Source organism: Acipenser ruthenus, chromosome 13 (assembly GCF_902713425.1).
Source record: "Acipenser ruthenus chromosome 13, fAciRut3.2 maternal haplotype, whole genome shotgun sequence".
Classification (NCBI taxonomy): Eukaryota; Metazoa; Chordata; class Actinopteri; order Acipenseriformes; family Acipenseridae; genus Acipenser; species Acipenser ruthenus.
In genome coordinates this window covers 39,642,027-39,669,931 of record NC_081201.1, presented here as the reverse complement: position 1 = coordinate 39,669,931, position 27,905 = coordinate 39,642,027, and the positions used below count along the sequence as shown (strand labels likewise).

At 42.8% G+C, this 27,905-nt stretch overlaps 1 protein-coding gene across 2 annotated transcripts; it reads left to right on the top strand.

The window, feature by feature from the left end:
• Window positions 1-5,895: 5,895 nt before the first annotated feature.
• Window positions 5,896-26,140, top strand: LOC117418352 (SMC5-SMC6 complex localization factor protein 2-like). Of its 2 annotated transcripts, XM_034031277.3 has the most exons (21): window positions 5,896-6,203; window positions 9,778-9,821; window positions 10,512-10,612; window positions 10,956-11,569; window positions 12,011-12,065; window positions 12,202-13,322; window positions 13,638-13,717; window positions 14,156-14,278; window positions 17,263-17,430; window positions 17,935-18,037; window positions 18,386-18,473; window positions 18,712-18,853; window positions 19,098-19,191; window positions 19,433-19,609; window positions 21,077-21,171; window positions 21,442-21,529; window positions 22,061-22,189; window positions 22,454-22,531; window positions 23,080-23,166; window positions 23,580-23,648; window positions 24,035-26,140. In XM_034031277.3, exons 3-21 carry the CDS (start codon window positions 10,582-10,584, stop codon window positions 24,212-24,214), a joined length of 3,522 nt encoding a protein of 1,173 aa, XP_033887168.3. In that variant the 5' UTR covers window positions 5,896-6,203; window positions 9,778-9,821; window positions 10,512-10,581; the 3' UTR covers window positions 24,215-26,140. The 2 variants fall into 2 exon arrangements, with proteins under 2 accessions (XP_033887168.3, XP_033887166.3); XM_034031275.3 differs by lacking the exon at window positions 10,512-10,612.
• The last annotated feature ends 1,765 nt before the right edge of the window (window positions 26,141-27,905 follow it).

Genomic DNA, 27,905 nt, shown 5'->3' with positions numbered 1-27,905 from the left:
TATATGTGTGAAGTATACAGCTTCTCTCAGGCAGGTATTTAACCAGTGTGTATTGTATATGTGTGAAGTATACAGCTTCTCTCAGTCAGGTATTTAACCAGTGTGTATTGTATATGTGTGAAGTATACAGCTGCACAGTTTGCTGCATGCCTGCACAGAGGATATTGTGAGGCTGATTGCTTTAAAGAGAAGCAATGTGGCCACAGATGAGCCTGGAGCCAGTGAGGATGGATTAGATGAGCAGATTACTGAGAGGCTGGTGTGTATGTCTCTGATAATCAGCTGAAGGAAGCTCAGAGGATGGAGCGCATATCTCATGGGGTAGCATATAGTCTTCTATGCCTGGCTGGGCAATCCTATGTTGTTTATTCATTATTATTTATTTATTAGCAGACGCCCTTATCCAGGTACATACATAAATCATATACTGTGTGTACCAGGATATTAACATGCTTATTTTTCAGTATGCATGCACCTGCTTACATTGATATTTCTGTACATGCAAAATGACGTCTGGACTGCAATAATGTGATAGACATGTGTGAAGATATATAATGTGTTTATTTCTTTCACATTATTTACAAGATCATACAGAGTACAGTAAACGTGGAGCTGGCTGGCCCAGAATCTGCTTGCCTCTAAAGTACCGAGCTTCAAGAACTGAACCCAGATGGGTTTGAGGAAATTAACCATCTATGGAATTCAGTTCTCAGAGCCAAGCACTCCCACTCCTCCAAAACAACACGACGAGCCCTGAAAAAAAAGCGATATCCTGTTACTAACATTATAAAAGCAGCCACTTTAAATGAGAGTGACAACGATAGACTCGTCACCACTGATATTCAGACTCGTAACAGCGACTTGGGTGTGTGAACTATGCATCAGCTGCAGAGTCACTTACAACTACGTCTCACTAGAAAGACGGAGCACAAGGACTTGCTCAGGGTCATACAATGAGTCAGTGGCTGAGGTGGGATTTGAACTGGGGACCTCCTGGTTACAAGCCCGTTTCTTTAACCACTGGACCACACAGCCAACTGTATATATATATATATATTTTATTGTATCTATCTTTTTCACTATTTCCCTAAATTTACAGTTACAATTTTCATGTTATTCTTGTCATTTTGTCTGAATGTGAATTACCACTAATATCAAGAAAGAGAATGAGCAAAATTCATATCCGTATTAAAACTAATAACAAATAAAATTTACTGCCACCTACAGCGTTCTTGTGGCATTGCGATACCCCCCAATCAAACCACTCAAATATTATTATACTATTATTTTCCCTCTTTACAATGTGACAATATGAACTGAGACATGAGTTTATTGAGTTCAATTTGCAAACATTGGCATCGGTCTATTCTAAAAGATGCTGTTTATATTACATTTCTGAGAGTCTTTGGTGTAGCAAAAAAATAGAGCTATTTTAATTATGTGTGCAAAACATTAAGACCAAACTGCTACATTCCAGAACACTGGATAGCCAATCACGGTCCTGGACAGCTAATCCATTCCACGTTTAACAGGTAAAATGAACTCTTTAACTACAGGGTCTGGATGGAGGTTTACTTGGTTCAATGAAACAATGTAGACCAGGGTTGGAACAAAGACCAGGACTGGAAGGATCAGCTTTGACCACTCCGGCTCTATACCGATCCAGAACTTCAAACAGCCTTTTTACACTGAAACAGTTTAACACTAAAAGGAAACTTCAAAGTTTCAGGAAGGGACAGTTCGAGTACTGGTCTGAGTAGTTTATTACTAGTTTTTGAGAGCTAATATGAATATGCACTTTTCTAGCATTGAGTAACCTTACAGATAGATACCAGTACAGGGCTGCAGTGTGGAGAGAGTTCATGCCATCCTCAGAAGGGTGGAAACAGAAAGGGTGTACATTGGTTTAGATGCCTTTACATTTATCTATATACTATATTGTATAAACAGGATGTATTTTTAGTTCTAAAGAAAATGTTTGTAAATGTTAAAAACATGCACCATCCTTTACTGAGTATACATGAGAACAGGAGTTTCATTTCCTGCGCCATGTGCTAACAGACTGTGCTAAGATAAGGCAGGATGGTGAGGTCCTGCCAGGACTGAAAGAGTTCAAACACTTTGTAATTGTGACCCTGAACAGACCCACTAATCAACCACATGAACATTCAATTCCTTCTCAAGTATTAAACAAGGGGACTCACCCAGTGCTGCAGCATGAAATCCTATCCTCCTTCCGTGGCAGCTTCACTGACTCTCAAATCCTGCAGCTGAGCGCAGGACTCTTAAATACCTGACGCTGCTGCTTACTCACTGCTCTCTCTCACTGCTCTTGTCCTGCCCTTGTTCACTGGCTCCTCCTCTGTCACTTCCCAGTAATCTCTCACTCCCCGAGTCCTGCCCTTGCTCCCTGGCTCCCCTGTCACTTCCCAGTAATCTCTCACTCCCCGAGTCCTGCCCTTGCTCCCTGGCTCCTCTGTCACTTCACAGTAATCTCTCACTCCCCGAGTCCTGCCCTTGTTCCCTGGCTCCTCCTCTGTCACTTCCCAGTAATCTCTCACTCTCCGAGTCCTGCCCTTGCTCCCTGGCTCCCCTGTCACTTCCCAGTAATCTCTCACTGCCCGAGTCCTGCCCTTGTTCCCTGGCTCCTCCCCTGTCACTTCCCAGTAATCTCTCACTCCCCGAGTCCTGCCCTTGTTCCCTGGCTCCCCTGTCACTTCCCAGTAATCTCTCACTCCCCGAGTCCTGCCCTTGCTCCCTGGCTCCCCTGTCACTTCCCAGTAATCTCTCACTGCCCGAGTCCTGCCCTTGTTCCCTGGCTCCTCCTCTGTCACTTCACAGTAATCCCTCACTCCCCGAGTCCTGCCCTTGTTCCCTGGCTCCCCTGTCACTTCCCAGTAATCTCTCACTCCCCGAGTCCTGCCCTTGTTCCCTGGCTCCTCCTCTGTCACTTCACAGTAATCTCTCACTCCCCGAGTCCTGCCCTTGTTCCCTGGCTCCCCTGTCACTTCCCAGTAATCTCTCACTCCCCGAGTCCTGCCCTTGTTCCCTGGCTCCCCTGTCACTTCACAGTAATCTCTCACTCCCCGAATCCTGCCCTTGCTCCCTGGCTCCTCTGTCACTTCACAGTAATCTCTCACTCCCCGAGTCCTGCCCTTGTTCCCTGGCTCCCCTGTCACTTCCCAGTAATCTCTCACTGCCCGAGTCCTGCCCTTGTTCCCTGGCTCCCCTGTCACTTCCCAGTAATCTCTCACTCCCCGAGTCCTGCCCTTGTTCCCTGGCTCCCCTGTCACTTCCCAGTAATCTCTCACTGCCCGAGTCCTGCCCTTGTTCCCTGGCTCCTCCTCTGTCACTTCCCAGTAATCTCTCACTCCCCGAGTCCTGCCCTTGTTTCCTGGCTCCCCTGTCACTTCACAGTAATCCCTCACTCCCCGAGTCCTGCCCTTATTTCCTGGCTCCCCTGTCACTTCCCAGTAATCTCTCACTGCCCGAGTCCTGCCCTTGTTCCCTGGTTCCTCTGTCACTTCACAGTAATCCCTCACTCCCCGAGTCCTGCCCTTGTTTCCTGGCTCCCCTGTCACTTCCCAGTAATCTCTCACTCCCCGAGTCCTGCCCTTGCTCCCTGGCTCCCCCCATCACTTCCCAGTAAGGAGGAAGGGGTAGGAGGCAGCCTCTCGCCCCCACACTGCTGAATCAACACAAAGGAGTTCTGATGAAACCCATCTGACTGGCTCTGCCCCCAATTCTCATAAAGGAATAAGAAAAATACATATCGTTTTGTTCAGGGAAGAACAAGGAATTCCCCTTATTGCTCAAGCGCAGCAGAGAGCAGACAGGCATACAGCGCCGTGCTCTCAAGAACAGGCATGAGTAACAGTCAGATAAGTGGCAAACCTCATTTTCTACGAAACTGAGGAACAAAAGAAAAGAAACCCCCGGAGGCAGGTATCACCCACAGGATTTTTAATGAGTAAAGAAATGCGGACTCATCTTTGTGACTCAGTTAGAGAGGTTAAAAATGAAGAAAGCGTATAATTATAGTGCTGCCTTTGAACCAACGAAATGAAATGTGCAGTCAGCCTAGACAAGCATGGCAAAGCCTAGTGCATGCTACAGTAAAGTGTGGTACAGTATACGCATGAAGTGAAGAAACGTGGGGGAGCTGGGTTACAGTGCTAATCATTTTAAACTTGTATGTGGGCTGTAGCGACTGTACTGTCGTGTTTTTATTTTAAAAACTCAACTGAGCGATCTCTTTTAGAAGGAGGTTTGTTAGGGTTAGGATTATGTTCGTTAGGGTTAGGGTTATGTATATGTATAATCTGTAATATATTGTAAATTCTGAATTATTTTCATTTTTTGTATGCTTTTTTCAGCCATAAATTCTCAATCATTTAAGGAGAGTGAACGTTACCAGCTCCCCCTACTTCTCCTGTTTGCCTCCTGCTGGCTGCTTTGCGTGATAATCTTCAAATCAGATCAATAGGATTTCTAAAGCCCGCCGCACACAGCCCGACTCAAACCGTCCCGAATCATCTCATCTGAGTATGCACAGATTTTGCGATCAGTTTTGGTTTGACGTCACAGTTCAGTTTTTTATGACTGGGTGTCGCACACTGCTAAGACTGAATTACTGACCATAACTAGATCCTGGTGATTACTATGTATTCAAATTTAATTAATACTGCCCTGTACACATTTTTGTATTAACTTAGCCCAACATAGCGACCCTCATATTATGCATGGCATCGTATGCTGATTAGACGGTGGAGACAGCGCCTTGAGGCAACCAAAAGAAGCGCTTAGCCTATTAATTTAGCTATTGACCATTTACACCGTGCAAACGTTTCAGCAGTGTTTGACTTTTTGTATAGCTTGTATACTACACTTTAGCCTGTAGTAAATAAAATCCAAACTGTTGATTATGTATTTGACGTTTTTTTTCTCAGCGTGTGGGTCTAGGGGCTTGTGATTTGTGACCTATTGGAGATCGACGCACCGGTTACTTCTGTTTTAGCGGACTAAGAAAATATACGCTGCCAGTAGATTGATAATAAAAAGGTAAATTGATAATCATTGGTTGACACCCTTATGACTAATCGGTCTCGGTCAGTCTTGGTCGGCAACCACCACACAGAGACAGGCTGATCACATCTGAACGAAACTGCATCTGAAAAAGATTCAACATGTTCAATCTTCAAATCTGAAGACATCCCGACTGAAATCTGCATAATCTTGGTTATAAACAACCAATATTCTATTACTTTTATCAGAAAGGCACTGCAATAGAATCAAACATTGTGAGACAGTTATACTGCAATCTGTCCATTGCATTTCGCGTCATTATTAAATCATCTCTCATGTTCACTTTCACAAACTAACGGTTAGGACAGCACCATGCATAAGCCACGACATAACAGACAGCGAGTCAGGGCATAAAGCCAATGAGCCAAATGCACCAGGGGGTTGTGGGACACATTGGATGTGAACACCCCAAATTTGGGGAAAAAAGGGTTTGAATTGAATTAAATATTTTGCAAATCAATTTTTCAATACTGTACTTCTGGTACAGAAATATATTTCATGTCAAAGGATTTGAAAACTGTAACAGATTTGTTAAATAAATGTTTTTTTTGTATATTATTATTATTATTATTATTATTATTATTATTATAATAAATGCCTGAAGTATTATCAGCTTTGTTCATTTAATTATACGTGAACATTTGTAACATCAAATTTCTCTTTTTCATTAATAAAATTCTGGATGAAAAACGACTGGCTGTATACACGGCATTCTATTGCTTTAAAAAAAAAGACTATTGTGAGAAGAGAAAAATAAAAAAATATATATTTTTTGTAAGACTATTTACAGTTTACAAAAATAACACGCATTGCTTTTTGCCCTGTCAAGATGACGAGGATAGACCTCTCATTGTGAATCTGCCGCTCTAGCCTTCGCGAGGCTGGTTTCTATGTTCCTTGGCAGGTGAAGAAGGGAAGAGCGGAATCATCTGAAAAAATGGCGACTGCGGTGAATATTCGAGAGCTGGACTACTAAACAGGCGGGAAACTATGAGTGAATTCACAAAGCTCGGTACTTCAAACTGTACACATAAATAGAGGGGTACAATCCCCGAGACCAAGTGAACTGGAGTTTGTGTAACGATGAAAGACAGGAAGCCACTGGGACTCGCGGGAGGGTAAGTGAGAGCGCTGACTTTTCTTCTTAAGTCAAGTTTTATTTATCTATTAATTTCTGTGTATTGTTTTGGAACGTCATTAATAACTTCCAGAAAGAGTTTTGAGCTGAGAGTCATTCGCTTCTCCCTAAGTCTTCGTGATCTGATTGAGCGGTAAAGCACCGTAGCTTGTGTTGTTAGTGACTGACCGTGTTGTGGTTGCTGCAGTCCTCCGAGTCCTTGTTTGCCCAACCCCGGCTCATGTGATCTGAGATTACAACAGATATTTTTAAGATCTTATTAAACGATGCTTTATGAAATTGTTTAATATTGTTAATGGGCGTGATCTAAGTTTGCAACACATTTGTAAGTCGACTTTATTTAGCTATGTTCCTTGGAATTATTATTATAATTATTAATGGTCGTGATGTAAGTTGACTTTTCAAGTTTATATATTTTCAAGTTGACTTATTTAACTATGTGTCATGAAGTGTTGTTGTTGTTGTTATTATTATTATTATTATTATTATTATTATTATTATTATTATTATTATATGTCGTACCGGTACCAAAACATTGCTTCCTGTGTTGGCTTGCATATAAGAATGAGACGTCTGACAACCACGTGTGCAGACTGTGCTTTTTATGGGTCAGTGAATTTCTTCATATACTGTAGGTGTAGCATATACGCATATACATACCTGCCGGTGCCTGGCTTGTCTACAGTATTATTACAAAAATAAATAAATAAAGATGAATTGGACATTACTTTGGACGGAGTACCTCGCTGAACAGGCGCCAGCAAAGGATTTCAAATTAGAAAAATAAAATAAAATGAAACTGAAGCCTCACAAGCAATTGCTTTCTGGTTGTCGTTGACATCCACCGTGTAGAGCATTCCTCCACACCTCCAGCTCTGGTCAAGCCCTGTGCCAGTGTGTAGAGCATTCCTCAAGCCCTGTGCCAGTGTGTAGAGCATTCCTCAAGCCCTGTGCCAGTGTGTAGAGCATTCCTCAAGCCCTGTGTCGGTGTGTAGAGCATTCCTCAAGCCCTGTGCCAGTGTGTAGAGCATTCCTCAAGCCCTGTGCCAGTGTGTAGAGCATTCCTCAAGCCCTGTGCCAGTGTGTAGAGCATTCCTCCACCCTGTGCCAGTGTGTAGAGCATTCCTCAAGCCCTGTGCCAGTGTGTAGAGCATTCCTCAAGCCCTGTGCCAGTGTGTAGAGCATTCCTCAAGCCCTGTGCCAGTGTGTAGAGCATTCCTCAAGCCCCGTGCCAGTGTGTAGAGCATTCCTCAAGCCCTGTGCCAGTGTGTAGAGCATTCCTCAAGCCCTGTGCCAGTGTGTAGAGCATTCCTCAAGCCCTGTGCCAGTGTGTAGAGCATTCCTCAAGCCCTGTGTCAGTGTGTAGAGCATTCCTCAAGCCCTGTGCCAGTGTGTAGAGCATTCCTCAAGCCCTGTGCCAGTGTGTAGAGCATTCCTCAACCCCCGTGCCAGTGTGTAGAGCATTCCTCAAGCCCTGTGCCAGTGTGTAGAGCATTCCTCAAGCCCTGTGCCAGTGTGTAGAGCATTCCTCAAGCCCTGTGCCAGTGTGTAGAGCATTCCTCAAGCCCTGTGCCAGTGTGTAGAGCATTCCTCAAGCCCTGTGTCAGTGTGTAGAGCATTCCTCAAGCCCTGTGCCAGTGTGTAGAGCATTCCTCAAGCCCTGTGCCAGTGTGTAGAGCATTCCTCAAGCCCCGTGCCAGTGTGTAGAGCATTCCTCAAGCCCCGTGCCAGTGTGTAGAGCATTCCTCAAGCCCCGTGCCAGTGTGTAGAGCATTCCTCAAGCCCCGTGCCAGTGTGTAGAGCATTCCTCAAGCCCTGTGTCAGTGTGTAGAGCATTCCTCAAGCCCTGTGCCAGTGTGTAGAGCATTCCTCAAGCCCTGTGCCAGTGTGTAGAGCATTCCTCCACCCCTCCTGCTCTGGTCAAGCCCTGTGCCAGTGTATGAATACAATTAATTTCTCTGGCTGTGGAAATGAAAACATGACATGCATAATATAGTAACTAGATAATCTAGTGGAACACCGACTGCTGTCCCCTGAGAGAGTGTATGTTTTAAATCACCAGGAGCCTGGCATGCAAAGACAGGAGCCAGCAGCACGGATCCACATCCTTTCCACTTCCTTCCTTCCTTCCACAGCTGGTAGTGTTACTGGGGGCTCAGTGCAGTCCGTAGTGTTAGAAAGTAGTGTGTGTGTGTGTGTGTGTTTCTGTAAGCTGTGTGCTTTATCTAATGCAGAACTATTTGCATGTTGTTAAATCATTGGTTCCAGAAATTGTCATTGCCACTGCACTGTCGCTGATTGGCTAGGAGGAAAACGCAGGTTCAATGCTGAGAGAGAGAGAGAGAGAGAGAGAGGTAGAGAGAGAGAGAGCGTGAGACAGTGCTCCTGCCAGATATCCATTTTATTTAATGTGGTCGCTTCATGAACCCTCTTGCTGCTGCCTGTAGTGAAGAGGCTTTCCAATCATCTCTTTGCTGGTGTAATCGGCACATCATTGATCTCTTTGCTGGTGTAATCGGCACATCATTGATCTGTATGTGTAGAAATGAAAGTTTTTGAAAAAGGCCCTCTCTAAAACTGCATTGGTCTTACAATACAAAAAAATAATAATACAAAAATTTGCATGGTCTGGCACAACTGTGGGATTTAGGTGTGCTCACAGCTTTTTCGGTGAGCACAGGTATTGAGTCTGTGACATTTCAGGGCGAGAAAAGACTCCCATTGCATAGCAGTGTACTCTATTCCTGGTTTTAATATGAGTTTAAAAAAGACTCATCTTAGCTAGTTACCTCTACGCACTGTGGCTAATCAAGCTCATTAGTAAAAGCTGGAATGGGTGAAACTGCTATGAAGTAGGCGTTCCATCCCTGCATTTAAAATTGAGCTCAAATGAGTTGATAAAAACTTGTGGTAATGCATTGTATAACCTTCTCTTTGTGATGTTTGCAGTCCCTTTGAGCAGCTCAGTTCTGCTGCTCCAGTACTGTCAGGCTGTTTGACCATGTGACTGTGCTGCCTGATCACATGACACTGCTCTCACTGGCAGACACTGAGCTGCACACAGAGCTCATTGTCTGGGGAGCACCTGGCTAACTCCATGAAAGAATGCAAGGGGCTCCTCCTTCACTGAGTGTGGATGTTTATATGCAGGGCTCACTGTGGAGAGAGATGATTGCAAACACATTCTCACCTGGGAATAGACATCAGTAGCTTTCTTCATTCACTCAACAGGACCCTTTATACTGCTGCTAATGCGAATACCAGTTAAAAAGAGTTTGCTTTGTTTAAAAGTTAGTACTGGGATTCATATTTGGGGCTAAGATTATGGATTTGATTTCACTCTGTGATACTGCTATACACTTTGTTTTAATGACGCTCTTCTCTAGACAGTTTTAACTGTGATTGTTTTGGTATTCATGTTAGCTACATTTTTCAAACATTCAAAACGTCTTGTTTTTGCTCTGTTATTTGTTTTCGTCAGTTTGTTCGCACAAAACTCATTTTGCCCAACATTTAAAGAAGTGATTCTGAATCTGTAATTGTTTCTTTTCCAGTAATCAAGCTATTTCGAGTTTCTTCAGCCCAAGCTGTGATCCAGGTATGTTATAATTTGAATCTAAAGAGGCTGATTCTTGTGGCGCTGAACCTTTTTTCCATTTATTTTGTATTGTACACTTAGGGTGTTTAGATGTACTGCTGTTTTAGATCATACAGTGGATGCAGGTGATGATTTGTGTTAATCTTCATAAAGTACACTGTCTACAGACAGAGCCGTTTCATCCTTGCATGCAAAGTGCAATTTGATCTAATAAACAGACGCTGCAGCTCTGTGACAGATTGACAAACATCAGCGTTCATTCGTATTCCCTTTCTCTATCTTGCAGGTTCTTGATCTTGTGTTTCTTTACGTTTGCGATTGTGAACGCTTGGTTAAAGTAGCTGGGAAGCATGTTGAGCTTTTCTGAGTTTTTTTCCCTCTACCTCTGCTTCACTGGGGAATGTTTTTCACTCCCAGAGAAATGTGACCTTCGAGCTCAATGTTACTATGAGTGACCGCTGACTAATAAACCAAACAAAAAAAAGGACTCTGGTGTGCTAAAAGATAGATTTCATAGTCTCCAATGTCCTCTTTCTCCTACATAGACCTAACCAGTAATGGAAAACATGGAGAAAATACAACTGCTACCCTTTCAACTAAAATAAAACACAGATTGCTTTAAAATTGCTCTTCAATTAAATCACTCACACACACAAAATCTCACCAGAGCACTATTCTCACTGTACACAGATGGCCTTCTAGGAACAGGAAAACTGTGTTGTGATCCAGGACAATGTGACACCATAACAATTAATATACGATGACAGACCTCAGTCGCCTCTCTTCTGTTGGTGAGACACAGCAAGTACATTGAACCCCCGTCTGCTACACAATATACAGCACACCTGTTCACTGCACACACGGCTACAATTCACTGGCATCGTTTCGCCTCTGGGCTTCTCTTTACATTTTCTCTGCTGCAGCACACAAACTCTGTTTCCTTAGAAAAAGCAGTACAGATATATGCCAAGTTTGTCTTTTTTTCCGTTTGGCTTTTCTGATGTCCAGTGAAACGCAGGAAACCCGTAAGCTTGGGTGCCATGGAATAAAGCTAATGCAAGTCTTTGCTTTTTCTTTGTTGTCTTATTTGTGTTCTTTTGTGGAAGTTGTGACGGTTTGCTTGGTCTTCCCCAGTTAAAGACCGCCTCGTACTTGGATCCCCCAAACAGCAGTGCAGTGATGCTAAAAGGAGCGGTCGGTCTCACTGCAGCTCTGCGGTGAAGCCAGGCAGCGGAGTATCCACGCCTCCCCCCGTGAAGCACAAGAGCAAACCTGCTCTGCCAATGCAGAAGACTCCTGACAAGAGCCCCGTCCTGGAGGCCATCGCCAGGGCTGCCAGCTGGGAAAAAGCAGGGAGCCCGAGCAGAGGGATCAGCAGGAGTCACACACACATCCCCATGCCCAGCGTGGTGGTGAAGAAGCTCTGTCCCAACTCCCTCAGCTTCTCCTCCTTCATGCTGGGCAGTGACAACTCCACCAAGAAGTCTGTCTCTAGAAACAGCACGGCCCCTCGCGTGAAAAGCAGCAGTCTTGCTTGTGATGAAAGGAAGGGGTCCCAGGATGGAGACGCGAAGCCCCACCAGGCGCTTGATTTCCTCTCCCCAGACAGCAGTCCCTCTGGCAGCCCTCCCTCCACCCCCAGGAAGACTCAGTCAAGGCTGCACAGCCCGGAGTTTCAGGAGACGCTGCAGAATTACAAGAAGCAGAGGGAGCTGAAGAGGCAAAGGCTGGAACAGTCACAGCACACAGTACGACTCACTTGTACTTTATGACTATATTTAGAAATGGTTCCTGGCTCCCAGAGGGGTCCTTTGCAGCTGATGAGTTCACCGTTTTGATTAGTTCGCCTGTCCACGTGTTTTCAGTGCTTCGTGAAGTACCTTGAGTTTGTAAACAGGACAGTAAGAAATATGTTTTCACAAGTCTTAAAACAGGGTGGACACATGACCCATTCAAAACTGTGAACTTACCAACACTTCCTTCTCCTCGTTACAGCAAGAGTAGCAGCCAGGAACCAACCGCAGGGCTTCAATTGGTGTGCCCTTAACATCCCCTCATCGGTGTGGATAAGAAAAGAGACGTTTACATAAGAGTCTTCTAATGACCTCAGCCAAGCAAATAAACAGGGAGTCTTGAACTGGAACAGATGTCTTAAATGTATAATAATGTTCTCTGCTCTCAAATTACAGGTTAACAAGTCTTCTGAATGCCAGCGATCAAATCCGGTCTGTTACAAATCGCCAGGTAAATGAACTTGCAGTCTTAATAATAATAATAATAATAATAATAATAATAATACTAATGATGAAGGTGATGGTAATGAAACGGCGTGTAGCTGGAGATTGAATGATGAGATCGCTGTCCTTTCCCCTTGTTCTAGGCTCGTCCCAGCTCTGTAACATGACCACCCCGAAGGCGGTGCCGCTCGTAAACAAGTCCTCCAGCCAGCGTAAGGTTCGAAAGAGTTTGTGTTATTCACCTGAGTCTCAAAGCAGGCACGTGAGCCCAGGTTACAACTCGGCAGAACAATCCCCTGGAAAGAGGAAAAGAGATCTGGACGAGGATGATGGAAAGGTGAAAAAAAACCCCTTCCCTCAGGATCCTGGCAAACAAGCCACTAGCACTAGCAAGGTCCAGAAAGAGAGCCCCGCGGCTGTCCGACAATCACCCAGCAAGGAGGGGAAAGAGGCTGCTGGGCCCAAAGCCAAAAGCTTGCCTGCACAGGAGAAGCGCTTGGAGCTGCAGCGTGTGTCTTCATCCTCCTCCTCCTCCTCCTCCTCTTTCTCGTTCGACTCTTGGAATAGCCGTCTGGCTGAGTGCACAGGAGTAAAAGAGAAGCCCAACTCCCATCATTCGCATTCTGAAACTGTTAAGCACAAAGCTAAAACCATTGACAGAATTGAATTTAAAATGGCTTTGTTGCGACGCATGACTAACTTGAACAATGCTGACCTCTCTCCCAGGGAGGAAGGTCCCCCGCAAGCTGAATTTGAGAATGGAGGTTCTTCTGTCTCCAATCTCTCCGTGTCTAGCACTGAGAGGGCCTTGGGCTTAACTGCTGGAAAAAACGTCAACACCACTGAAGTTTCTCATAAAAATGGTACATTGTCTGCTGTATTGGGAACACCAGAGAGAACCGAAGGGAACTCTCCCACTGTAGCTGAGAGTGGCAGTTTGCCGTCACCCGCATTCAGGGAGGGGACTCCTGGTGGAGACTCGTGTTCTGATGTCAGGGCCATGGTCCCGAGCCCTGGCTCCCCGGCAGCAGCCTCAGAGCCAGTGGTTAGTGGCGGAGGGACTCCGGACAGGACTGCAGGGTACTGGCAGGACAGTTTGGATAGTGATGGAGGAGGGGCTGTGGGCAGCCTGAGCAGCGACAGTGATGACGATGATGAGCCTTTGTTGTCGCTGGATGAGTTCATGTCTCGGGGTTCAAAGTCAGCTGCCACGCCAGAGAAGAGCTCGTATTCAGAGTCTAGCACCCCTGTGTCCTCGAGCCATGTAAGTATGCATCCATCTGTTCTACAACTCTATACAATTCTGCAGTTTTAGAATCTGTTTCAATTTTGGAGTTCACCTTTAGAGATATTGGAGCTTGCTGTCTCTGAGATTAACCACTTTATTTCCGGCGATACAAAAATCTAGCCAATTTATGGAGCCAAAAGGAATTGCCAGTGTAAATGCTTGAATTAAAAATCTATACCTGTGTAATGGGATGCCTGTGTATTTGTTCAAGTGAAGTAGAATGCTGTGGTTCAGTTGTGTTTGTGTTTGCTGTTGAACTGGTTTGCACTCCCCAGGTTCTCTTGTGTTTAGTTTACAGCTGGCCCCAGCAGACCATTGAGTTACAAAAACAGCCTCGCAAGTATGCTGAAGGAAAAAGAGGAACAGCAGAGGTGAGTTAGCTTCCTGTTGCCTGCAAGACACCAGCATTGCTGCAGGGCAGTTGTACAATCTCCTTTAAAGTCTGAGGGAAAGGGTGGCTAGGTTTTTAAAGCATGTTTTAAATTTAGTTTGTCCCCATCCTGATCTCGTTTGAATGGATGCAGATAAGGGGTTGTATTGCCGTGGCTCGCTGCACTGGAATGAACCTTAAGAGCAGCTGAGTAACAAAAGAGCAGGAACAGCTACAAGAGACAAACTGCAATCCAAACGCAGCAGAACAAATCAGTTTATGAGCAGGAATTCTACTAAGAAGTGCAATGCTCCTTCAGTTCTAGATTTGTAATACTGGAGCACTGTGAAGCACGCCCTTTAGGATTCCCCTGTGCTGCTGTAATAGTGCTGCTAATCTGTTTGGTTGATTCTTGTGAATTTTGTGTTGAAACCCTCAGAGTGAAAGAGATTGATCTCCAGTTCCAGAATGACATCGGAGAGGGCAAGGCGATGTGGAAACTGAGTGAGGAGCTGGAAGAGGGCAGTTCTGATGAAGAGGAGCTCATTCCTGAAGAACACCGGTAACAACACAATATTTTACAGCCTGCATTGGGAAACTGACTTGTTCTCGCTCAAGTCTCCACTAATTCTTCTAGTACTGAGCTAAACTGGAGTTGGAAACAGTGTTAGTTTTGATCTACATGCAACTATTTACTCGATTTATTGGAATAACAAACATTCAAGGGCAGTCATCCGGAGATGCGGAGAATCGTCTTCAGCGATGATCGGGTTTGAAACAAAGTGTTCGTTGTATTTTGGGGATTTTTTGGGACTTGCTGGTTTGCATTTGTGACTGTTTTGTTCAAAACAAAGGGGGTTGTGGTGTACTCTGTGTGAAAGCGATCTGTTTGAGAAACGGGGTTGTGGTGGTGTACTCTGTGTGAAAGTGATCTGTTTGAGAAACGGGGTTGTGGTGGTGTACTCTGTGTGAAAGTGATCTGTTTGAGAAACGGGGTTGTGGTGGTGTACTCTGTGTGAAAGCGATCTGTTTGAGAAACGGGGTTGTGGTGTACTCTGTGAAAGCGATCTGTTTGAGAAACGGGGTTGTGGTGGTGTACTCTGTGTGAAAGTGATCTGTTTGAGAAACGGGGTTGTGGTGTACTCTGTGTGAAAGTGATCTGTTTGAGAAACGGGGTTGTGGTGGTGTACTCTGTGTGAAAGTGATCTGTTTGAGAAACAGGGTTGTGGTGTACTCTGTGTGAAAGTGATCTGTTTGAGAAACAGGGTTGAGTTTTTCTTTTTTCTTGAGGTTTGCTCTGGTTGTGTTGTACTCTGAAAGCGATCTTTTTTTTTTTCTCTCCCCCTTTGTTTTGATTTTTTTTCTCCAATGCAGATATGTTACTGTGTGAAACTGGAAAGACTCTGAGGTGATGGTGTTTGAGCCATGCTACTGTTTCCGAACCTATAGGATTGATTGAACTAGAGCAGTATACGTCGTTTTTTCTCTTTCTGATTCTGTTGAGTGAATCAGTCATTCAGGTTAATACTGAAATTGAGGTGGATTTCAATTTTATATTACTGTACTTTTAGGGCAGTGGTTATTGGTGCTCATTCTTGTTTTTGGAGGAGTGTATTTGATACTGTTTTTAATTTTTTTGGTATTCCTTTTTTTACAGTATCTTTTGGGGAAAAAAGTAAGATTTTTTTGGCGTCCTTGCTGGTAAAAAGGGCAGCTGTCTGCAAGGATATGTGTTTGAATAAGGGGAATTCCACAAATCAAATGTTTGCCTATAGTATTTTTTTGTTTGTTGTTGATTTTGTTTTTTCTACACTGGACTGACTCTGTATATTGTGTTATTGTGATTATTGGGACATGTCATAATTAACACCCTTTTGACTTGATGATGAACTGTGGACTGCATTCTTTACAGGTTGTTTTTGTCCTTTTCTGGTGTGCTTTGTACTAGCGGTAACACTGTTTTCTGACTTTGTCCACTCTTGTTCCTCTGGTAACTGGTGCTGCAGTGTATTGTTTTGTTCATGTTATATATCTTTTTTTTTTTTCTTTTTTCTTGAGGTTGGCTGTCTTTTGAGAGAGATTAATTCTAAAGCGATCCTGGACAGGGCCTAACTTGCTAGAAAGGGATATTCTTGAGATGGTTGGTTGGGTCCTGGTGATGCTGAAAATAAAACTGTTAATTAATAAATTGGTAGGCTTTAAAATACCTACCTGGCACCTGAACTGGCACATTACCTTTACAACATTGCCTTGAAGTCCTGAGTAATCTCGATAAATACTGTACAATCTTTAATGGTAATGGGAAAGGCATTTTAACTGCAATGTTACTTTGAACTCCTGTGCAACCACGCGTGTGCTCCACAGGGTTCTTTATCAGCTCAGCGCATTTTTCAAGGTATCACACTGACTGCAAATTAATTACGTTGCTTATATGTTAACAGTAAATTCATAAACTCTGTGAACATGTTCATTTCAATATAAAGCCATACAGGTAAATAAAATAAGGACAGTCATTAATAAGTTATAAAGCAGTCAGTTTAATATTTTAGGCACCGTTTTTTAGTGGTTGCCTCAGACGATGGTTCCAGTTGGATTTGCAGCTGGACTCGGGTGTCTACACTTCTATGCAGCTTTGAATTTGGGATTGGCTGCAAAGACAACGGCCAGCCAGAGATTGGATAACGTGTGTTGGGTTGGTTTTTCTTGTTTACAGTTTCCTAGTAAATGAAGACATTGTATTCTGGGAGATGTAGTTGTTAGTGGGAGTTTTAGGGGAGGCAGACGAGCTGTGCAGCAAAATTGCTATGCGTATTTTTCCGCATTAAATTATTTAAAGTTGGTGCGTATTTCTGATTTTTTTTTTAATGCATACAAACGGCAGGTACACAGCTTATCTGGAGCGCTGGTGGAGGGGGTGCCTGGAGGGGTAGACGTACCCACACCAAAAAATATTATTAAACTAAGAGACAATGTTGAATAGCAACAAGTAATTGAGATTCATTTTTTAAAAGGGACTGGGAAGAGGGAATATGGGTTCAATCACGCTTCTTACAAGATGAACACATTCTTGCATTCTCAAATAGGATCCTTAATACCCCTGTATCATTCTTGAACAAAGAAGATTATGTGGCGATCTGATTCAAGCGTTCAAAATTCTAAAAGGTATTGACAATGTCGACCCAAGGGACTTTTTCGACCTGAAACAAGGACCTGGGGTCACAAATGGGGATTAGATGACAGAAAATAGAAGGCACTTTTTTTACACAGAGAATTGTGGGAGTCTGGAACCAACTCCCCAGTAATGTTGTTGAAGCTGACACCCTGGGATCCTTCAAGAAGCTGCTTGATGAGATTCTGGGATCAATAAGCTACTAACAACCAAACGAGCAAGATGGCCCCCCTCTCGTTTGTAAACTTTCTCATATTCTTATTTTACAATGATCTCCTTACACTGAGCGACAGAATCTGTTCTAACATCTGTTTAAATTGGGGCCAATGTGTAAGACAAGCTTAATTGTATAGATTTTTTTTTAAAAAATTTTTTAGGGATTTTGTGGAGAAGTTTTCCATTATTTCGGATGCCATTCCGGACTTGCGCCCGGGAGAGGAAATCTTCCACTTGTCAAACTTCGGGAAGCTCTTCACTGAGGAAAGTCTTGGCCTGAGAAACAGCAGATTGAGCCCTGAGAGTCGTGAGCAGGACGCGCTTCTGAGGTAAGAAACGACAGAGAGCGCTTGGAAGCGCTGCCACAAAACACTGTGCTTTGATAGAGTGTGAAATGAAACGGGAGAGAGAAAGAACCCCTCCTGCCTCTATTTACACATGCACAGTGTCACACGTGCATTTTCATAATACTGATGCTTCGAATTTAGTATTTTGGGGGGAGTGGCCTGCCTTACTGTAACATACTCAGGATCTGCCGTGTGCTCTTCTGTGAAATGTGCAATAAGAGAAGTTACCATAGACATCTTATATGTGAATTTGCACCACGGCTAAAAAAAAAAATGTGAAGGATGACTTCAAATAAAATAACCACAAAGGAACTTCAGTTGTCATTAGGAAAACATCTGACCTGTGGAAATGTAAGTTTGACAGACAGCCGTCTCCATTTGCCACAGATTTTGACGTGTGTTTTTGTTTCAGAAGAACAGATTGAATAATGGGAGGTGTCCTGCATTCCATTCTAATCATCGCTTTGCTTTCATTTTGTTTAACAGTTTCTACCCTCGAAAGCAAACATTTGTGTGCAGTCAAGGCTTTCTAAAGATGGCATTTCAGTGTGCTCCTCGTCAGCCATCTCTTTACAAGTGGTTGTTTCAGGTAAGAGGAGGTTTCTACAGCAGTGGGATTTGTGTTGAGACACGAGGGGGGGTCCCGCATGCCTTAGATTTCACTGCTCATTCTTGGTCCCCAGCTGGCTCGACAATGTCTGTAATAGAAATGAATTGCTTGACGCATGTCTACAGAAACATTGTGTTTGAAGACAAGCTTGAGATGAATTGCTTGACGCATGTCTACAGAAACATTGTGTTTTGAAAAAGATAAGTTCACAACTTCTGCAGCAGACATTCCGAGTAACAGAAAAGCAAGGACTGTAGTAACTGAAAAAGGGGGTCTTGTTTTTTTTTTTTTTTTTGTCTTAACTTCTTTTGTGTTCCTCTTCTACAGATGATGTCTGTCCATTCAGATTTTCTGACTTCTACACTAATTCTTAAAGGGCTAAGAGACCTTGCATTGAATGCTGCTGAGCAGATAGGTATGTGGTGTGGAATGAGAGCATGTGGTTTATTTTTATTAACAGCAGATTTGCATTTTCATGCACGTTCACACAGTATAGATGCCTGTGGCCATGTTTCAGTTTTATTTGACAGTATATTTTACAGTTTGGTACAAACAGTTTTATGTGCATGTAATTGTTCTATGTGTAATACTATTGTATTGTATTGTTTTGTATTGTATTGTTTTGTAATGGTGTTTTTGTTGTTTTCATTCAGTGCTGTACAACAACAAAACAGTGCGAGTCTGGCTGCCACCGCTGGAAGACGTGACGCTCGTGTTTCTCAACATGGGCGTCCCCTTCGGCAGCCTGTTCCCTGTGGAAAATCTCCAGCCAGACTTCTCTGAAGAAGACATTGTGTAAGTAGAGTCCTGACAAGTGCAGCTCTCAGATCCGCAATGGGCAGGCTGGGGGTCTGTAGTGATCACCAGCATAGCCATGCAAGAGGTCTGAATCGATGATGCTCCCACAGTATTCCTAAAAGCCTTGAACCTTGGACGACTCCCTTTGGTGTAGCTTGCACTGTACTGTGAAAGGGGCAGACAGACATTTGCTTTTACTGTCTTATGCTTTTTTTTTTTTTTTTTTTTCAATGTTTAACAGGCAAAGTGTAGATGCCGTGGCAGAGGATGCTGTAGAGAGTCGTGAGTGTGATCCTGTGTGTTTCCCATTGCAGAACTTCATCAATGTGCTTCAGGTGAGTCGCACAAAGCCAGTGTTGGTTTCAGATGGTGGGAATCACCTCTGACATCATACACACACACGCACACGCACACACATACGCACACATCATTTTAGCACTGGGGGTGGTGGTTGTTATTCTTATTAACCTAAAGTATATATTGAAATGTCAAGGATGTTTTAAGATGTGAAGGGCTTGGCCCTGCCACTGGTATACACGGTTGAACTCAATGCATGTGTCGTTCCCTCTGGTTTAGTATCTGGTGATGTGCACCTCCCTGTGCCCCAGGGCCTACAGTGACCGGGACAAGCTGCTGCTGCTGTCCCTGCTGTGCAGAGTCAGCCTGGAGAAGGGGCTGCGCCTGCACCCCATGGTGGAAATCCAGACCATCATTCACAACCTGCTCAAGAGCATCAGGCACTGGGACACGCAGGCAAGTGCAGCTCGGAGGAGCCTCTTTACACATTCTGTAAAGTGTAGTGTGAATAACCTGCTTCTTGTCACAAACACCTGGGATTGAAGTGCAGCAGCTGTGTACACAGCTTCAGAGAGTCTGCTCTTCTTCAGGAAGCCATGACGAATAATCTGATGAGCACACGAGCTTCAGGTGCAGCACGCAGGCGTTGGCTCTGTTATCTGTATACAGCTTTATAAAGGTGGAGGAACATAAGAGGCACAGTTCTGAATTAATAAGACAAGACCAAACCGCTGGATGTTAATATATATGAGGACACATTCTCGATGCTTTCCTTCTTGAAGATACAGTGCCCCACTGTAGTGTTCTGTGATGCCTCGTTTAGGGAGTATCGATACAATACCATGCACAGTGTCGTGATATATACACATACACTGCTGAAAACAAGTTCCAGTGTATTTAAATGTCATTGACACTGACTGAAGCACTGTTGTGGAAGCTGATTCACACGGATACTGCAAGAAATGACATGATGTGGTTCCTGCTTCGATCAATAAACAACCAAATGAGCAAGATGGGCCAAATGGACCTCCTCTTGTTTGTAACATTTCTTATGTCACTACAACATAACACCCCCATGAATCTATACTGCTCAAATCTTTTAAAAAGTAAACCCAGTATAATGCTAAACTAGACTAGCCTGATTGATTCATGTACACTGTAAAACATTTCTTTTTAAACACACACGGTAATGTGTTGCATTAGGGAATACACACAAACACAGTATTCCTTCATTTTAAACACCTGTGTTTGTTTTACAATTTTATAGTGTTAGACATTTAGAAAACCACCACTTACAAATAATTTAATAAAATTAGTTCAGCGGGATAAAAAAAAACAAACAAAAAAAACAAAACTATTTCTGGCGAACTGCATTACTAAAAACGCTGCTAACATACGCAATTCAATAGTGAAAAATGAAACGTTGAGCATTATATTTAAATGCTACATTTCCAAAACAAAACAAATGGGCCACTAATGTAGATGCCTTCCTCTTACGTGCTATTAGACAGAATTCTATTTCAAGCCAAATGTGCCAAAACAACGCCCCAGTGCACCTTAAATAAGAACACAAGTCGTTTTACTGGTGAGAGGAGGCCATTAGGACCATCATGCTCGTTTTGGTTGTTAAAAATCTTGCAAAGAAAGTAAATTAAACAAAACACCACCACTATACTTACTATAATAAACTGCAAGTACTTTTCATTGCTTTCATGCTGACCCTGTAGCCGTCTGCAGGGGCGGACTTGCGTTGTGTGACTCGGAACCTCTGCAGGCGAGGCGTCACATTGATCCTGTTAGGGAAGCTGATAATATGCTGGCAGTGAAGTCTGTATTCATCCAGGTCTTTCCACCGCTCATGCATGAAATTCAAAACACAGGAGTTTCACAGCTGTCACATTACATGCATTTTTTTTTTTTCAGATGCCTCTAGTTTGTCTAACCTTAATCAACCTAGCAGCTCATCACCATAACCTGCGATGGCTGGTTACATTACTGCCCATCTACTCCCGTGGCAGGTAAGTACAAAAAACAATACAATTCGACTTTGATTTTGAATATGCTTCTGTGTCCATTCTAACCTGTAGATTTAAAGGCATAAACTTTAAACAGTTTAACACCACCTTCCAGAAAGCTTGGTTTAAATTGTGCATCAGGATTTCTTATAGAATATATTTCTTTTTGCTACAGGAAAGACATTTCTTCTCTGACATTCTGTATGTTGACATTCAGCTGCTGTTGGTGTGTATATTTCAAACCTGTATGAGATTTCTCATCTGTTTTTGTAGACAACTCAGGAGACATGTGAGCCTGGCGCTCATCTCCAAACTCTTGAACAGGAGCTGCACTTACACGATGGAAAACGCTGATCTTCAGGTATGAATGCAAGCTCCAGATATCCCTTCTGCCATTCAAGTTGTTTCTTGATTAGTTTTATGCTCACCCCCATGCTTTGTATTTCAAGTGCTGGCTGGACGATTGTAAGCAGGGCCGGGACACTTCCTAGTTTGCAGTCCCATTCCTCATTTTCATATTCCTTTTTAAAATCCATTCCCAATTTCGATTATTTCGAAGGAATTGGTATTTCAGAGATATTTAATAATCTTTTGGTTGTTCGACTGCATTCATTTGATTTCAGTTTAATTGACTAACAGTCACTTCAGCTTAAGTAATGTGTCGCCAGTGTGAGGATCTCATTTTAACGGAATACTGCTAATTGCAGTTTTGATCAGTGATGTGTTGGAATTGATTAAATGGGAAAGGGAATTGATTTTGAAAAGGAATTGGAATTTCCCCAACCCTGTTTTGTAAGGAAGCTTGACTAGAGCGCACAGACATTGCTGGTACCCAAGCTCAGCCACCCTGAAGACGTATTTGTTAAACGTGATCTCTCGACTTGTTTTGTAGCTGTCCGAGCTGCGTCCCTACTTGATTCGAATGAAGCCCTCCTCTCTGTTAAAAAATATTAAAGCTGAAAAGAAGTGGGGGAATCAGCTGGGAGAGGATCAGCCATCGGAAATCAGTCTGGATCAGGAGGTGAGGAGACTGGCTTCTTAACACACGTGTGTACCAGCATATCACTGCAGTGCTTTACTGAATATACTGGTGTGTGTCCCAGCATATCACTGCAGTGCTGTACTGAATATACTGGTGTGTGTCCCAGCATATCACTGCAGTGCTATATTGAATATACTGGTGTGTGTCCCAGCATATCACTGCAGTGCTATATTGAATATACTGGTGTGTGTCCCAGCATATCACTGCAGTGCTGTGTAAAATTGTGTGCTTGTTTTGTTCCAGGCGTACTACCTTGCACATAGCCTGTTGGCATTGGCCAGTGAAGTGGTTAACTTTGATTCTGTTCCTGCCGGTCAAAGAGTAAGTATACAAAGGAGACTGGAGGGGCAGGGTGCAGCTAATGCTCCCTTCATGCAGGTGTTTCCACTCCTCTCTGTCTGGTGGAAGCTTGCAGTGAAGTGGCAATGGGAAACACATGCTTTAGTTGGGTTTGGCAGTGGCTTACCACTTGAAACCTATTTCGATGTGCATTGAATCCACAAAATCATTGATCTTTTATGAACCTTTTTGCTACCAAATGTACCCAACTGTTACTGCTAACGACCATTCAGTGCTACTTACTACAGGCTGGGTCGGGTGGACTGGACGACACAAGACCTGTTTGTAATCTTCTGTATCCAGGTATCTGCTGTACTGGACTCTGCAGAAAGGACTGCTGTGATTCTCAGTTGATATAAATGACTAAGAAAATTGATTTTATGTTTTAAATAGACACAGACAAGTACACTCCCTCCTGTGTTGTGTAGTCTCTTTATTACATCTCGTCTCAATTTGAAATACTGTATCTAGTTCCAGTTCAGTGATACCCTTGTGTTTGTCTAACATGATGTCAATCTGTTTCTTTTCAGAAACACCTAGTGCTACTGTCTGCCGAACTGGAAAAGCACATCAAATGTGATATCAGGGAGAGTGATAAGCTTGTTTACCGCAGCAAGGTCAGTATCACTGTCATGCGTAATGAGGCTGAAGTGTCCACAGAACATGGATGGGACACGCTCTCTGTTGAGGACACTGCTGTACAGTAGTGGCCCTATGGCAGGCTGGCTAGGACTAGGGATGAAACAAGACTCTCAGTCCTCGGAGTCCTCCAGCTCTGCAAGGGTTCATGACTGGAGCGCCTCCACAAACTGGCCTGTCCTGGTGCTCTTGTGAAATGGTTTCTGTGGAGGCCATTTCCTGGTTAATAAACAAACTGCCCTCTGAGAATTGTGAAGGGCCTGGGGACTGAAGCTCTACTGTACAGTCCAGTGATGGTTTCATGTGTTCAGCACCAAGTGATCAGAATGCCATTTCACTGTATACAAATGCATTCATTAATGTTCTAACCTTCCAGTCTTTCTTTTTGTAGGTGAAGGATCTGGTTGCACGGATTTATATTAAATGGCAGGAACTCCTTCAGAGATCCAGGCCACTGCAGGTAGGGTGTTGACTTCATTTCATCAGCTGTAATGTGTTGCCAGACCATAATAATCCCCATCGTTTTCAACACGAGTGCAACTTGATTCAGATCTACCAACCACCTGGCTGAAAACAATATTGATATGTGTTCATTGTTATTTTTTTTTGCATTTTAACTAATCTTCCTGTTCACTGCAAATTATATTTTCAGCGTGTTCAGCAATCACTATCATGTGAGGTGTGATTTTATAACATTTCTTGCTGCCTTCTCTTGCCAGCACCTTCTTGTAAATGAGATGTGTATCTCAAGGGTTCTATCCTGGTTCAATAAATACATTTTGTTACTTTATCTTCTGGAATATACCACTACCAGAGCTTTGCAATAAAGCCTTTTTAACTTTTTAGGGTAAGCTGCATGACTACTGGGAGCCTTCAACAGAGGACGCCAGCACAGCCAGTCAAGTACCTGAACCAGAACCAGAACCGGAATCAGAACCGGAACCGGAACCTGACAGGGAGGCCAACAAAGAACCTGTTGTCTTAACGGTTGAAGAATGTGAGGCTAGTGGAGAAGAGATGCAGTGATTCACTTTGCTATCTTCAGATCGGTTCTGAACATTCAGCCTGCCCTCCACTTGCCTTCCACATTTCAATACACCAGCAATATTAAATACAACACAATCCACTGACTGAAATTCTCATACAGTCAGTATCAAAACGCTTCTCCCCTCGGACGTCCCCACTGATAAACGGACCGAAGAAATCTGGTACCGTTTCTTTAGTCTAGATTATACTTTACAACAAAAAAATAAATAAGCCAAATGAATTCTTCAGTATTTCGGTATTAACCCTTAGCTGCCCGGTGTCCAATATATTTGACACTGTGAGAATAGGCATTAACAGGTATGGGAACACACCCAGGGCAGCGTTGTTTCCAGGTTGACAGGTTTGCCTGGGCGATCTCAACACTACAAGGTGGGGAGAGCTGATGAGAATGAAGTGAAATTGTTACTTCAGCTTCGGGTGAAGCTGCTGAAACAGTGCATTGTTTTTTTATGTAGAGGAAAGACCACACGCAAAAGAAATAATTCTACTGCACATAGTACATATTTTTGTTACTGTATATATTTATAAAGAAAGTACTTGCACTTGGCAGTAGCCATTCTGTTTCAACCCTGTCCGCATTGGGTATGTTTACATGCAGGCAGTATTCAGAGTAAAGAATTCAGAATCAGAATGCAACGATACCTGTATCTTCAGAGTATTTACCTTTCAGAAGTATTAAACAAATCCATTTGTTAGTGTGCTGATTTCAAAACATGAAAAGAATGACCTTCCATCACCTTTATAATTGAGTACCAACCAAAGGCAGTTTATGTTGGCACTGAGTGTTTTAAAAGCCAGTTGGGAGTAAACTGCCCTCGTCTATTTACTGCCATACCGAGGCTGTAAACTGACCATGAAAATATGATGCAAAGCCAGCAGATGCACCTGATTCATCATCTAAACGTGAGCTTTGAGCTTTCCTTACACTTAACTGAAGAGCGACCTGAAGCTGGGCAAGCTGGGATACATAAGTGTGTCGCGTTTCATATGAGAGCTCATCCTGCCCAGGGTTACAATCCCACAATTCACTGCAGACATGGAAAGTGAAATAAAAATGATTTCATATCAAGAGTATAAAAGGAAGGCAAGACAAATCGCTAAAATTGTTTTGTGTTGAGTAATTAACATGTTTTATTCCATGTAATTAATACCCAACACCTTCCGATTTCTTCAAGGTAATTACTTGGAGAATGCGGGTATCGGCGCGCCCCTGATTCAGAATATTGTGTGTTCATGGACAGCTCTGAATTCTGAAAGCCTTATCCTGTAAATCATAAGCACTTCCTCTTCCTTGTGTTCTGTATCTCTGGGGTTAAAAATGAAACCATGTTAATATGAAACCCAAAACCAAGTACTGATTTCCTGATCAATTCTCACTGAATGCCAGGATAGCATTTGTAGACTATATAAAGAATATAGAAAAGCACAGCATTCCTGAAGGCTTTTCCCCATGCAGTTACTGGTTGTTTTGCCCTTCTGTACTCTCCCCTCTCTCCATACATCACCTTCAGGACCCGCATTCTGCTCTGTAGTAATTCATGTTACAGTTGAGTGTAGCTGACCTCCAGCCTGCACCAAGAAAAGCTCTGTTTGGAATGCTCAGGGCGCATCGCCGTCATTAAAGGAATATTCTGAGAAGAGTTAGGAATTGCATGGAAATATTCGCTATTGTTTTCTGCACCCCAAGCCATTTGAATGTATGTTTTTGTATTAAATTAGGTTTGGAATTGTTGTTCATTGTCTTGTTTTTTTTAAAATATGTTCTATATTTAAAGCCTTGCTTTTCAGTTCTTTTTATAATGTTTGGTACCGGTACCACTGTTTTCATGTGATTGTAATAACTGTACTTTTGAATATTTGTTAGTTCTATAATAAAAATACGACGAGTCTGTTCCTGCTTTGTAATACGGAATTGTTTTCTGTTTCATGTGCAGTTTGTTTTTGTGTGTAGAGGAGTGAGTATCTTCTTTACAAAGCCAGTCCCAGCAAGTGTCTCCTGCTGCTAGTAATGTACAGTCCTGTGCACATTTATTACAACACCAAGCTTCGTCATTTCGATCTTTTGATATACCTACTGACATGAAAACCTCTGGGAGTGAAAATTCGCTACAGTTTGCTATGATACAGAAACAGCAGGCACTCGTGTGAAAATGTTGTGCTTTAATTAGGCATCTTAACATCTTTGAAACATTCTCATGCATGTTACCATTTGTGGCTGTGTTCCTTTTTTCTTACTATTTTAAATACATTGCATGTGTGGCCTGTTAAAGTCATCAATTAAATTAGTATTTTGCCTATTTTGTCACTTCTGTGAGATGTTCAGTCCCTGTGGTTTGAGTTCCTATGCACAACACATGGAAGCTGCAGAGCACAGGGGTGTATCTCTTGCAGCTTCACCAGCATGGATTCAGGTCAGGTCACAGCACAGGATAGAAGCCAGGAATCATTAGCTTCCAATGAACCCAGCTGTGGTAAATACATGCTCTCATCTGCTGCACTGTGAGTATAAATACATGTCTTCTACTTCTGCATTGTAAACCTGCTCATAAACCACAGGTAAATAGCTGTGTTTCTTAAAAAGAGGGATTTGTATTCCCTTAACCCTTGCATTTATTTTTAATTCTTGTTTTATGGTTCCATAAGCGACAATTAAGGCAATTTGATTTTAAACCCATTTCATAGGACACGTTGGTGTAAATCGTGACGCTCTGTCGGGCAGTGTCAAACGCACACAACATATTCAGAACTATGCATCTTGCTTGGGTTTAAATGCTGTAAAACAGTAAGCTGCTTGATGCAATCCCAGAGTTATCCAGCAGATGGCGAGAGTGCAAGACCAAGTACATGGCGAGGTATTGTCACGCACAAGTGCATGTGTATTATTGCTTTTTTTAAATTACGTTTATGGAATGTATTTATTTAAATATTGTAACAAACTATTCGTCAACTGAAAACAGGGTTACGTCATAGCTGGGGAACACCACCGCAATCAATGGGTCTTCTGGAAATTGCGGCATTTGTTATTTGTGTTGAACGTTAATACAAAAAAACCCACAAAAATAACAATAATAATTAACAAACACAATAGGTACTGTTGGGTTGTAAAACTAAGAACTGTGTATATGTGTATATATATAATCATTGTTCAAAGGTCATGTTCCATGATTATAAAACTCGGTGTCATTGAACTGTGCACCGCGTGCCGGTTTATGCTGGTCAACAAACCTGCATCTAAAAAGTTTTTTTTTTTTTTTATGACAATTTGAACACTGTCTGCATTTAAATACGTGAGGCCGCTAAACGTTGGTCAGATTGCTAAAATCCTCCACTTTGAGTTTGAAAATCGTGGCACAGGTCTCATTAAACAGTGGATTTGGTAAAACGGCGTTTTTAAAGACTTTAGCGAGGATGAGTGGGTCTGGGTGAGAAACTTGTTGTGTTTAATGACAAGTGCAGAACACATGCATTCGGGTGCACTGCTCTGCGGTTAATGGTTAATCCTAATTCATTTCTGCTCATGCTTACTAACGATCCCAGCAAAATTCAGCGCTGAAGTGGTTGAAAAGACTACTTTTTTTGCTGGAATAGGTAGTAGTAATCATAAAATAACGACATTTAATAAAAGGTTTGAAAGTGTACAATTTGTAAATACCGTAACTGTACACACAGC

Excerpts from the sequence above, each read along its gene's own strand:
- LOC117418352 (XM_034031275.3), top strand. The coding sequence starts at position 6,169 with ATGAAAGACAGGAAGCCACTGGGACTCGCGGGAGG. Across the intron at positions 9,822-10,955 it reads CAGCCCAAGCTGTGATCCAG|TTAAAGACCGCCTCGTACTT; the intron begins GTATGTTATAAT and ends GGTCTTCCCCAG. Across the intron at positions 18,038-18,385 it reads TTTACAAGTGGTTGTTTCAG|ATGATGTCTGTCCATTCAGA; the intron begins GTAAGAGGAGGT and ends CCTCTTCTACAG.